Raw genomic sequence first — 14,436 nt, forward strand, 5'->3', positions numbered from 1 at the left:
ACAACCTAGACTGACCAGAGAAGAAATAGAAGACCTCAACCAACCAATCACAACCAAAGAGATCCAATCAGTCATCAAAAAGCTTCCCACAAATAAATGTCCAGGGCCAGATGGCTTCACAGGGGAATTCTACCAAACTTTCCAAAAAGAACTGACACCAATCTTACTTAAACTCTTTCAAAACATTGAAGAAAATGGAACACTACCTAACACATTTTATGAAGCTAACATCACTCTAATACCAAAACCAGGCAAAGATGCTACAAGAAAGGAAAACCACAGGCCAATCTCCCTAATGAATATAGATGCAAAAATTCTCAACAAAATACTTGCAAATCGAATCCAAAGACACATTAAAAAAATCATACACCATGACCAAGTGGGGTTCATTCCAGGCATGCAAGGATGGTTCAACATAAGAAAATCAATCAATATATTCTAACACATTAACAAATCAAAAGAGAAAAATGAAATGATCATCTCAATAGGTGCTGAAAAAGCATTCGACAAAATTCAAGAACCTTCTCGATAAAAACAAAAGGTAGAAATTGAAGGAAACTTCCTCAATATGATAAAGAGCATATATGAAAAACCTACAGCCAGCATAGTACTTGATGGCTAGAGACTGAAAGCCTTCCCTCTAAGATCAGGAATAAGACAAGCATGCCCACTGTCACCACTGTTATTCAACATTCTGCTAGAAGTGGTAGCCAGGGCAATCTGGCAAGACAAATAAAAAGCATCCAAATTGGAAAGGAAGAAGTAAAACTGTCATTGTTTGCAGATGATGTGATCTTATATCTGGAAAACCCTGAGAAATCGATGTTACAGCTACTAGAGCTAATTAAAAAATTTAGCAAAATAGCGGGATACAAGGTTAATGCACATAAGTCAGTAATGTTTCTATATGCTAGAAATGAACAAACTGAAGAGACACTCAAGAAAAAGATAACATTTTCAATAGCAACTAAAAAAATCAAGTACCTAGGAATAAACTTAACCAAAGATGTAAAAGACCTATACAAAGAAAACTACATAACTCTACTAAAAGAAATAGAAGGGGACCTTAAAAGATGGAAAAATATTCCATGTTCATGGATAGGAAGACTAAATGTCATTAAGATGTCAATTCTACCCAAACTCATCTACAGATTCAATGCAATCCCAATCAAAATTCCAACAACCTACTTTGCAGACTTGGAAAAGCTAGTTATCAAATTTATTTGGAAAGGGAAGATGCCTCAAATTGCTAAAGACACTCTAAAAAAGAAAAACGAAGTGGGAGGATTTACACTCCCTGACTTTGAAGCTTATTATAAAGCCACAGTTGCCAAAACAGCATGGTACTGGCACAAAGATAGAGATACTGATCAATGGAATCAAATTGAGAACTCGGAGACAGACCCCAGATCTATAGTCGACTGATCTTTGATAAGCCCCCCAAAGTCACTAAACTGGATCATATTGGTCTTTTAAACAAATGGGGCTGGGAGAGTTGGATACCCACGTCCAAAAGAATGAAAGAGGACCCCTACCTCACACCCTACACAAAAACTTAACTCAAAATGGACCAAAGATCTCAATATAAAAGAAAGTACCATAAAACTCCTAGAAGATAATGTAGGGAAACATCTTCAAGACTTGTATTAGGTGGCCACTTCCTAGACTTTACACCCAAAGCACAAGCAACAAAAGAAAAAATAGATAAATGGGAACTCCTCAAAATCAAAGTCTTCTGTACCTGAAAGGAATTTGTTGAAAAGGTGAAGAGGCAGCCAACTCAATGGGAAAAATTTTTTGGAAACCATGTATCTGACAAAAGACTGATATCTTGCATATATAAAGAAATCCTACAAGTCAATGACAATAGTACAGACAGCCCAATTATAAAATGAGCAAAAGACATGAAAAGGCAGTTCTCTGAAGAGGAAATACAAATGGCCAAAAAACACATGAAATAGTGTTCTACTTCACTAGCTAATAGAGAGATGCAAATTAAGACCACAACGTGATACCATCTCACACCAATTAGAATGGCTGCCATTAAATAAACAGGAAACTACAAATGCTGGAGAGGATGTGGAGAAATTGGAACTCTTATTTATTGTTACTGGGACTGTATAATGGTTCAGCCACTCTGGAAGACAGTCTGGCAAAGTTCCTTAGAAAAGTAGATATAGTTACCCTTCGATCCAGCAATTGCACTTCTTGGTGTATACCCAGATGATCTGAAAGCAGTGACACGGACACATATCTGCATGCCAATGTTCATAGCAGCATTATTCACAATTCCCAAGAGATGGAAACAACCCAAATGTCCTTCAACAGATGAGTGGATAAATAAAATGTGGTATATACACATGATGGAATACTATGTGGCAGTAAGAAGAAATGATGTCATGAAACATGACAACATGGATGAACCTGGAAGACATAATGCTGAGCAAAATAAGCTAGGCAAAAAAGAGAAATATTGTATCCTACCACTAATGTGAACATTTAAAAACGTAAAATAAATGGTTTGTAATGTAGAATGTAGGGGACCTAGCAATAGAGAGCACTTAGTGAAGGGGGAATGATATCCTAATAAGAACAGATAAGTTATCGTGGGTAAATTTAACGTTCTGGGAATGCCTAAGAATGACTATGGTTTGTTAATCCTGGTGAGTATGTTAATAGCAACTGCACAGAAATGTTGCTATCTTAGGTTATCTGTCTTTCTTATTCCTTTGCTGGGTTATAGTCTGTATGTTTTCTTGGGGTAGAATAGGAACATGTTGGAAGTAAAGTAGTTATTTTAGGTTAAAAAAAAAGGAAGAACAGCCTTTTGAATGCAAAGTTTCTTTCTGATGACTAGCTAAACTGAAGTTGTCCAAATCTTTCAGGTGAATAAAAAGTAGAAAACTTCCTAAATCCAGACAAATGATAGTATTTAAAAAAATATGTTTATAAATAGGTACTCCAGGTGGTTGTTAGAAAATCAGATAATCAGTAGGTGAAATGCAAATATGAAGATGTCTCTGGATCACTCAGCTAATAGGTTAGACATAGAAGAAGAAAATTAATTTTACCCTCAACAAAACTGCAATTTTATAGATTAAAATATGTGAGTAGAAAATAGGCTTCAAAGATTAGGGGAAATGACAATCAAGTGGAAAAGGGGTTATCTTATCCATCTTGGCTTATTGTCCCCATTATTCCTCCTTTTTCACATGTCACAGGACCCTCAGTCTTTCACTACCCTGTAGCACTGCCACCCACATACTCTATGTGATTCAGAGGCAAATTATTTGAATTTGTATTTAATCCTTCTGAACCACATTATTAAGTGCTTTCTAATTGTCCTGGGTAATTTATATATGCTATGACAGTGGACTGGTAAGTATAACTTAAGGACCATTTTTGACTAATTGGTACCCTACATTCTTTAACATTCCAATAGCAAAATTTTTGCTTTGCCTATACAGTGAATTGTTTCACTTTCATTTAAATTCTTATTTGAGAGTTTACTGACATTGTCAGGATCTGGGTCTGAAACTGCTAATTTGAATTGATTTGAGTCCTTCAGTTAAGGTTTATGAGGAAAATTTGTTTCTAAACCTTAAAGATATTCAAATAAATTTTGCTTAAAATGTGCTTAAAAGTTTGCTTAAAATGTGCTTTTTTCTATCATAAATTTTCCACCCCTCTAAAGTTGGAAGTCTAAACATTGAAACATGATGCTATTATGTGAGAATGAATATTTTAATATTCAAAAAGAAACTGACTACTTTTTCAATGACACTGCATATAGTGGGAAAATTAGATTTGAATAATTTTTGTTGTTTATAACATGAATAAAATGAATGTGAATGTATTTATACACTCATAAAACATTATACATATATCTTCATTTATTTCCATAACGATTAATTAAAGTTTCCTTTTAAACATGTATGCCTTAAATTTCCTAGGTTACTACCACTCAAGTAAGATTCTTGTATAAGGGTCTCCTTTTTTATGCCTTTAAAAAATATAGAAAAAATCAGTTATCCTTTGTTACTAGTATTTTTTGAATTTTTTACATTGTGTTTGTTATATAAAATAAACCTGTTTGTAGCTGATGCATTGGAATAAATGAAATATAATTTTTAGCATAGAAGCTTGAGGTCTTTTACCTAGGGCAAAGTAAGTGCTTTCTTATAAGGTTAACTGGAATAAAAGACTTCTTTCTGGTTGTGTTAAGCCTGACCTCTCTGGATTGGGCCAGTCCTAAGTGATTCAAGCTCCCCATTACTATTTGGTCAAAATAGTAATCAATGACTGTTCCAAACTTCGGCTTTCAAAGCTTTGCATTTTAAATGACTTCTACCTTTTTGGTAGGCTAATTGGGGACTTTTCTCCTTTCTGTCTGAAAAGGACTTTCTGTGCAAATGGTATGTCTGTAGAGGATCAGATGATTGTTTGGGGCTTATTTAATGAGGGTCTCCTCAAATATTTCTCCAGGGGAATATATAATTTAGGAGCAAGTAACCACTGTGTTCTTTTCTCAGGACCATTGTATTCTTTTTTAGGTGATATGCATTTGGAGAAATACAAATGTAGTCTTCAGTGTAAGATAAAGCAAACCAAAGTTCACATCACCCTTAGGCACATAAGATAAGTTCTTACTTTTTCTTATCACAGTGGCAGAGGGAAAGGCAAAAGATGAGTGAGGCTGAGCAGAGACTGAGAATGATTAAGTGCCATTAAACTCATCAGCTTTCTATCTAAAAGCCATTGCTGCTAATTTCCCAACTCGTGTCCATGTAGGAACATATGAGGGAAAACACTGAACACACAGGAAGAGCCATGGGGGGTGAGGGGTGGGCAGTGTTAAGAAGAGATATTACAGAGGATTCTGCAAACCACACATACCAACCAACCTGGGAGTAAATAAAGTCTGCTATACCCCATTGAACGAAATGTATTGAAACTTCCATCAAAGCAGTCTGAAGTTTTAAGCTTTGCCAACATTGTTTTAACAAAACCCTAATATATAAAAGAAACCACACTTTCATAAGCATATACTTTTATAAATGACATAGAAAGATAAAGCTGGCCAGCATTTGTCAGTATTTCTGCAGCAAGACACATGGTTTTAAGAACACTATATACAATCACTTTTGATCAGATTATTGGGAAAAAAAGAATTTGTAGCAAATTGGCAACTTGAGCTTAACTGCTGAGGTCCCCAGTACCTTTCTTTTTTTGACTTTCCAATGCATTTAATATATTACCAAGACCCAGCCCAACTTTTCTGCTATATTCCTCTGCTCATGTAGCTAGCAGGGTGAAAGCAGTTATTCCTGGAATGCATCTAATCTCATCACTTTTTTCACATTAACTCCATTCCCTAAGAATCTATTTCCTGATATATTGCATTCATTGTTGGTTTTAACTCATTGTGCAGATGGCCAGGTACCTAGACTGAAGTTATGCACTCAGACTGCTCCAAAGAACACATTTAATAGTTTTGAGTGCTGTGCAGGACACAGCCCTAGCCCTTTCGGGGAAGTAAACAGTCATGGGTTGCATGTTATTAGAAGTTATATTACATAACATCCACATGCAAAAGGCTACAATTTAATATGGTGCATTGCAGTCATGGTTTAAAGAAATGCAGATGTACCATACTTCATAAATCATTTCCTACTTATTGGATGAAGGTCATGAAGTTCCTAAGTAAATGGGACTTGTGGAAGTATCTAACAATCTTGTTAGATGCCCTTTGGTAGAGGCACAGTACATGTCTTTTGCACCAACTGGGTAAATTAGCCACTGTGGGAACAGAGGTTCTAGAATATATTAATGGAATGTTCTTCACCAGCAGTGACCATTGGATTTTTTTCTAAAAGGAAAGGCAATGAATGATTCTTTTGAAGTATTTGCTTCTGGTGACCAGTCAGCCTCCTTTGGGGGCAGTGTGTATGTGTGCATGCATGCATGTGTGTCTGTATATATGTGCAATGAGAGGTGAAAGGGATGGGCTTTGCATGAATTACTTTCCTGTGAGTTTGGGCCTTGTTAAATTTCAGGTACATGATACAATAATAATGTATACTCAATTTTCTTAAAACATACCTGCTAGGATTGTGCTTAAATTTCCATTATCCTCGATATCTATACTTGGTGCATTTCAGCATAAAATGGGAAAGCACATTCTTTTCACTGGCAAGGACAGCCCTGAGATCAGGCTCTATGGGCACCACAGTAGATAATGGCACTGGCTGATGACACATAGTGTGAAATATCCATGCCACACAGGACCAGTGATGGGAAGAGGTACAGGTTAATTTTTATCACATAGAAAATGAGAGTTGTATAAATTGCATACTTTCAGAATTTGGACAAAGTGGGACTCTTGGAATGTCAACCTATCCTAATGGCTCTCAAAATTCTAAGCTGCCCCATGGTAATTCCAGTATGGGAAGCCAAGTTACTCTAACAGTGCACTGGACACAGTAACTGTGAACTCTACACAAGATAGTTATGTGCCTTTCAAGGGCATTTTGTTTCTTTCACCCTTGATTTTTCCAATTGCACCCTGGGGCAAATAATTTTATCCTGTCTTTCTTTCTAAGGACACTGTTGACTGAATAGAAAAAATATTATTAATAAAGTACTCTAAACTCTGCAAGAACAAATCTGTCATGATAGCATGGAAGAAAGAATAGAGATCATGGTTTGCTTAGAAATACTGTGATGGTTATACTTCTCATTCAAGTCCTGCAATTAAAGACATATAAGAGCACTGGGGAGTTACATAGCACCTTTCATTTGTAGGATCCTAACAATGAGTATCTTCCTTTTGCAAATGGGGAAGATGAGTACCAAAGATTGGGGAATGAGATCCCACAGAGGTTACTGGCCAGGGCCCCAAACAAAGAGCAAGCAAAGGAGCCAGATCAGGGCACACTAATTATCAAATTAACCTCTTTCCTCTTTATAAATAATCAACTAGTTGGCGGGGGTGAGGTGGGGGCTGCCTATGTGCAGTAGTCAACACTCTGTTCTACTGATAGGGATATTTTCGCCAGGGTATTATCAGAGTCTATACACTAGTAGGATCAAGGTGCTAAGATAGGAATAGAAGTTTCTTTTTTCTTCAAGCCCTCAGGTGAAACCCTGATTTATTTGGTCTTTTGAAGAAAGTGTGAGTCTGTAAGGCAGTAAACAGTCAGCTCTGCATTACAGACCTCTTGAGCTTTACCCTCCCAGTGTGGAAGTTACTGGCACTGCCTTTTGTGATCTGATTTCTGTGAGTGGTGAATGCTGATACACTATGCATCAAAGAAGTTCTTGATGCCTTCCTGAATTTGAATCATTGCTCTGAAGTCCCTGGCTGTGGAGTAAGTAATGTCCCTATCTTTAGAGAAAGGTGCCTTTCTATATAAATAGAAGGCAAAGCTTGTCTGTCCATCATAAGACAGACCATGTGGATGGCCAAATAAGTTGTCAAGAAAAACCTAAACGACGATGTTTTGGAGAGAGGAAAGGAGAAAAACTTCCCATCTGAGCATATACAATTTCATCGTGAAACCCGATGTGCATAGTCTTCCCGCTGCTTCCGAGCATGAGTTTGAGAAACGGTCCCTCACCCTAACAGACTTAGTCATGTCTAATATTCTCTCAAATGAAATGTAGGCCACAATCCATTTAATTTATGCTAAAAGTCTCATCTTGGCCAAAATTACTAGAGGGTCCAAATGAACAGGTTTTCTTTGCTTTAAGTAGCTGATTGCTTGCCTTCTCAGCTCCACTGGGGTCCTGTCTAATGAATTGTTTGTGACAGGCAACTTTTTTTTAACTCAGGTGTTGGGGTGGGGTGAAGTGGTGGGGATGATTTAGTAAATCTAATCATCCATTTAAGAGCTCAATTCCTTGGTATCTGTAAGATGCCTTTAACTCCCACTGATCTGTTTAAGAGTTGGGTCTTCTATTGTCAGCAGCTGGACACTAGAGCACTGATAGAGAAATGAAAAAACATCAATACTCTTAGGTATTATTATTGTAAAGAAGCAGCATCAGCGTTCATATGCATTGATTCAGCCACTAAGACTAAAAGAAAGACTGATTATAAATAAATGGGGAAATGGATGTAAACAGTCTTAATGGCTGAGCTACCACTGAGGCTAAAAAATAGGGGGAAGGATTGGCATATTACTTAGTTTATTATTGATATATACACTAACCTTTGCTTTGAAAGCACAGATCTTTAGTGCTAGTCCTCAGGCTAATGTCAGCTGTGAAATTTTACCCTTAAGAACAGAATTGTAAATTGAACCTGAAAATCACTGATAAGCCCCTTAACAAAACCCATGATCCATAAGTTAGGCTTATAGTGTTTCTTTCATCTTAAAAGTAATTCATAAAGGCTAAAATAAAGCTAGGTAGCAGTGAAATGAATAAACATAATTGGGGAATTTGACCTCAGTCTGGCATTAAAGTCTTTAAGACACCAATGGTTATGATTGATAAAGTGGAAGTCTGATCTGATCTCATCTATTAGCTGTGGTGCTTTCAGGAACATCTGTGACAGGCAATTCCCCTGGACAGAGAGCAGGTTTTACATTGTTGCTCAATTCCCAATTTGAGGAACTCCTCACAATGTGTTGAACCTCCCTTTACAATTTTAGATACCTGATATGGGGATGGTGTTCAAAGCTCAGATAATATTCAAATTTTCTATTTAAAGAAAAAGCATGATTACAAGCTTCAGAGCTCCTTAATTTTTTTACCTTGATTTACACATCACAGCAGAATTTTGTATACATATGCTGCACATATACATGTTTATAAATGCACATGCACACAAGCAGCAAACGTAGTCTGATTTTTCTCAATACCACAAAAACCCTGTAGATAAGTTAGTAGTCTTTCCAGGGCAATAAAAGACTACAAGGAAATCTTATGAATTCCCTTTTACCTGACAAGATGAATGAAGAGTCTCTGGAAAGATATAGATGTTACATTTAGGCTTTCATGGATTGGGAATGGGAAATGAAATGAAGAAAGAAGGGAAGACTGCTTTGAATTAATTGCTACCAAACTGGTAAGTTGAGTCAGTAAATTAAATTGTAGTCTCGAAATATCTGCACAGCAAGTATCTGATGGAATGCTTTCAAATTGTGAAGATTTCAATCCACCATGGTGACTTATTTTGAAGATTGAGTGGTTCCCGACACTCAACTCTGTAAGCTTCATGGGAGGTGGTGGGTCCTGGGAATGAAAAGTTTACAGGTGAATTGAACAACTATAACTATTCATATGGTAAAATCCATTTGACAATAATATGCAGCCATTAATATTATATTTATGAAGAGTATGGCACTGTATTAAAAATGTTTAAAAAAAACAGGATATACCATTATATATGCACTGTTATAATTACTTTTAACCCAGAAATTGTATCTGGGAAACAATTCCCCACATTTCCCTGAGGAAACACACTAAAATATTGAAAGTGGTGGATTCATGGGTAATTTATTTTAATTTTCTTTACCTTCTACTTGTATTTTCTACATTTTCTTTAGTAAATATAAAATACTTTGATAATTCAAAAATATTTATTTTTAATATTAACATAGAAATAAAATGAGCTTTGAAACTGGGCAATTCTGAATTTTAGCTTTGCCACTTGTTATCTCTGTTACTTTAGACAAAAAATAATATCAATGGATCTTAGTTTTCCCATCTGTAAAACAGGCATAATAACATCTTCATAATACAATATCTGGCACATACTGGGCACTCAAGTATATGTTATTAATATAACCTTTCTGGAAAACAATTTGGCAATATACATCAAAAGTCTTTAAAAAGTTCGTACCTGTAATTTTGCTTCTGGGATTCTATCCTAAGGAAATGATTATAAATGAGGAAAAATATTTATGTTCAATGATATTATTTACAGTGTTATTCATAATTATGAAAAATTGGATAAAATATCAGTGTTCAACAGCAGAGAAATGGTTACATGAACAAAAGTATCTTGATATAATGGGAAATTATTTTTGGTATTAGTGAAAAAAGCAGAATTAAAAACTGAACAAAATAGGAGGAGCTAAGATGGCAGCATAGAGAGGAGTGGAAGACTGTTAGTCCCCCCTGGAACAATTCACAAATGACCAAAAAACTAGTAAATAACCTGGAATAACTACGGGGAGACAAACGTGACTGTCCACTCATCATCCGCCAACCTGAATTGGGAGGAATGCTCAAGATCACAGCATAAAATCTGTAAGTAAAAACTGCGGACCCACACCAAGAGCCGAGAGCCAAGAGCCCGTCCCTCACGGAAGCCTTGCAGTGCTAGAAGAGCAACACTGTCCAAATAAGCTAGTGTAACTCAGCCCAGCTTCAACGGGGTTTTTAATGTTAACTGCTCAATACAGACAGTGAATCCCCAACAAGCAGACAGAGGCTTTTGGTGACAACTGACATTGGGAGAGTCAGGGGACATATCTTTCTCAGGGCAGGGAGCCCAGAGGATCAGGTGCTATCTCTGGGTGATGGGTGAATCTGGGAGCTTTTTGTCCCTTTCTCTCTCTGTGGAGAAAGCCTCAGCCATTTTCAGCCTGCAGCACTTTGCAGTAAAGAAAGCCTCAGCCATTTTAAAATTGCAGCACTCTGACCAGCAGAGTCAGAGAAACAAAGAACTTTTTGATATGTAGATGACCTTTTTGGAGGGGGCATAGCTTCCCAAGAAGAAAGGGAGGGGCCCAGCTCTACTACCTGCCTTACTGGAATCAGACCCCAAAGCCTGGGGGAGGAGAGTCACAGGCCACACTCCTTACACCAGCCAGTGACAGGCTGACAGGTGCCCCTGCCAGGCAGAAAAGCACAGGGTGTGTCAATCCTCTAAGAAAAACCATCAGGGAAACCGGATACTGAATATTTCCTCCTTCTGTGACCTGAGCCTGTTCTTGTCTGGGAAAACCTGATTGGGGTGGCCTAGGAGGTCAGATGCCTAGACAACAGAAAACTACAACCTACATTAAGAAAAATGAAGTTATGGCCCAGTTAAAGGAACAAACGTACACTTCAACTGAGATATGGGAATTTAAACAACTAGTGCTAAATCAATTCAAAAAGTTTAGAGAAGATTTGGCAAAAGAGATAAAGGCTATAAAGAAAACATTGGGCAAACATAAGGCAGAAATCAGAAGTTCAGAAAAACAACTAGCAGAATCTATGGAAATCAAAGGCACAACACAAGAGATGAAAGACACAATGGAAACATAATAGCAGATCTCAAGAGGGAGAAGAAAACACTCAGGAACTGGAGAACAAAACACTTGAAAGCCTACACGCATTGGAGCAGATGGAGAAAAGAATGAAAAAATATGAGCAATGTCTCTGGGAACTTAAGGACAAAACAAAGTACAAGAATGGACGTATCATTGGTATCCCAAAAGAAGAAGAGAAGGGAAAAGGGGCAGAAGCACTAACAGAGGAAATAATTAATGATAATTTCCCATCTCTTATGAAAGACATAAAATTACAGATCCAAGAAGTGCAGTGTACTCCAAACGGAATAGATCTGAATAGGCGTACACCAAGACACTTAATAATCAGATTATCTAACGTCAAAGACAAAGAGAGAATCCTGAAAGCAGCAATAAAAAAGCAATCCATCACATACAAAGGAAGCTTAATAAGACTATGTGCGGATCTCTCAGCAGAAACCATGGAGGCAAGAAGGAAGTGGTGTGATATGTTTAAGATACTGAAAGAGAAGAAACTGCCAACCAAGAATCCTATATCCAGCAAAGCTGTCCTTTGAATATGAGGGAGAGCTTAAAATATTCTCTGACGAACAGACAATGAGAGAGTTTATGAACAAGATACCTGCACTACAGGAAATACCAAAGGCAGCACTACAGAGTGATAGGAGAAGACAGGAGTGCGTGGTTTGGAACACAATTTTGGGAGATGGTAGCACAGCAATGTAAGTACACTGAACAAAGATAACTATGAATACAGTTGAGAGAGGAAGATTGGGAGCATGTGAGACACCAGAAGAAAGCAGGGAAGATAAAGACTGGGACTGTGTAACTTGGTGAAATCTAGAGTGTTCAACAATTGTGATAAAATGTACAAATTGTTCTTTTATGAGGGAGAACAAGCAAATGTCAACCTTGCAAGGTGTTAAACATGGGGAGGCATTGGGGGAGGGATGCAATCAATGTAAAGTAGAGACTGTAACTAACAGAATCATTGTATTATGCTTCCTTTAATGTAACAAAGGTGATATACCAAGGTAAATGCAAATAAGAGGGGGGATAGGGGAGGGGTGTGAGACACTTGACATTGGTGGTGTTGTCTGACTCTTTGATTTAAGGTTATCTTTTCTTTTGCTGCTTCCTAGCTGTCATTTTTTTCCTCTTTTTTTTCTTTTTCTTTTGCCTCTCTACCTTCTTTTACTCTCCCTCCTGCCTTGTGGAAGAAATGTAGATGCCCTTATATAGATAGTGGTGAAGGTGGTGAACACATAAATATGTGACCATACAGAGAACCATCGATTGTTTACTTAGGATGGAATGTATGACATGTGAACAAAACCGTCTTAAAAAAAAATGGGTTGATGAAGAAACCTCGAGGGCAATATACTGAGTGAAATAAGCCAAACACATGAGGACAAATATTGTAGGGTCTCATTGATAGGAACTAATTATAATATGTAAACTCACAGACATGAAATATAAGGTACCAAGATATAGGACGAGGCTAAAGAATGGGGAGTGGTTGCTTAGTATGAGCATAATGTTCAACTAGGATGAACTTAAATGTTTGGAAATGAACAGAGGTGTCGGTAGCAAGATGTGAGAATAACTAACAGTGCTGAATGGTGCATGAATGAGGTGGAAAGGGGAAGCTCAGAGTCATATATGTCACCAGAAGGAAAGTTGGAGGTCAAAAGATGGGAATGTATAAAACTGAATCCTATGGTGGGCAATGTCCATGATTAACTGTACAAATATTAGAAAACTCTTCCATGAACCAGAACAAATGTATGACAATACAACTAGAAGTTAATAATAGAGGGGCATATAGGGAAAAAAATATACTCATTGCAAACTATATACTACAGTTAGTGGTATTTCAACATTCTTTCATAAACAGTAACAAATGTACTATACCAATACTATGAATCAACAATTGAGGGGGGTTGGTTAGGGATATGGGAGGGTTCAAGTTTCCTTTTCTTTTTTTTTTTTTCTTTTTTCATCTTTCACTTTATTTCTTGTCTGGAGTAATGAAAAGTTTCTAAAAATTGAACAAAAATTAAGTGTGGTGATGGATGCACAGCTGTATGAGGGTACCAGGGGCAACTGGTTGTACACTTTGAATCTTTGGATAATTGTATGGTATGTGAACAATTTCAATAAAAATTAAAAAAAACTGAACAAAATAATGTTAAAAATATCCTTAGAAAATTACTGGATCGGATACAACAAAAGGTTAACAACAGTTTACTTTAGGTGGTGGAATTATGGTGATTTTAATTTTCTTCATAGTTTTCTTTTTTCTTTTAGATGTTTTATATATGTGTGTGTGTGTGTGTGTGTGTGTGTGTGTGTGTGTGTATTTTATTGAGATTGTTCACATACCATATGACTATCCAAAGATCCAAAGTGTACAATCAATTGCCCATGGTACCATCATACAGCTGTGCATCCATCAACACAATTAATTTTTTTTTTCAATTTTTAGAACATTTTCATTACTCCAGAAAAGAAATAAAGACTAAAAAAGGAAACACAGATCCTCCCATATGCCTAACCATGCCCCCTCCATTATTGATCCATAGTTTTGGTTTAGTACATTTGTTACTGTTGATGAAAGAATGTTAAAATACTACTAGCTGTAGTATATAGTGTGCAATAGGTATATATTTTTTCCCTATATGCCTCTCTGTTATTAACTTCTAGTTATAGTGTCATACATTTGTTCTAGTTCATGAGAGAGATTTCTTAATATTTGTATAGTTAATCACAGACATTGTCCACCACAAGATTCACTGTTTTACACATTCCCATCTTTTAACCTCCAACTTTCCTTCTGGTGACATGCCTGACTCTGAGCTTACCCTTTCCACCACCTTCACACACCTTTCAGCACTTAGTTATTCTCACAACATGCTACCATCACCCCTGTCCATTTCCAAACATTTAAGTTCACCCTATTTGAACATTCTGCTCGTAATAAGCAACCACTCCCCATTCTTCAGCCTTATTCTATATCCTGGTAACTTATATTTCATGTCTATGTGTTTACATATTATAATTAGTTAATATAAGTGAGACTCTGCAATATTTGCCTTTATGTGTCTGTCTTATTTCACTCAATATAGTGTCCTCAAGGTTTCTTCATCAACCCATTTCTTTTAAGATGGTTTTGTTCACACACCAT

General features: G+C 36.8%; 1 protein-coding gene across 5 annotated transcripts in view; it reads right to left on the bottom strand.

Moving 5' to 3' along the window:
* Window positions 1–14,436, bottom strand: part of ZDHHC15 (zinc finger DHHC-type palmitoyltransferase 15) — a 232,114-nt gene that overhangs the window by 15,896 nt on the left and 201,782 nt on the right. Inside the window, exon 11 of one of the 5 annotated variants that reach the window (XM_037821519.1) lies at window positions 2,739–9,240. The exons of 2 other annotated variants lie outside the window; for them this stretch is intronic. In XM_037821519.1, coding sequence (XP_037677447.1) covers window positions 9,143–9,240 — 98 coding nt within the window. In that variant the 3' untranslated portion in view covers window positions 2,739–9,142. Of the gene's footprint in view, window positions 1–2,738; window positions 9,241–9,849; window positions 9,878–14,436 lie in introns of those variants that run through there. 2 more of the 5 variants (XM_037821520.1, XM_037821522.1) reach the window with 2 other exon arrangements.

This window comes from Choloepus didactylus, chromosome X, assembly GCF_015220235.1.
Source record: "Choloepus didactylus isolate mChoDid1 chromosome X, mChoDid1.pri, whole genome shotgun sequence".
NCBI classification, from domain to species: Eukaryota; Metazoa; Chordata; class Mammalia; order Pilosa; family Megalonychidae; genus Choloepus; species Choloepus didactylus.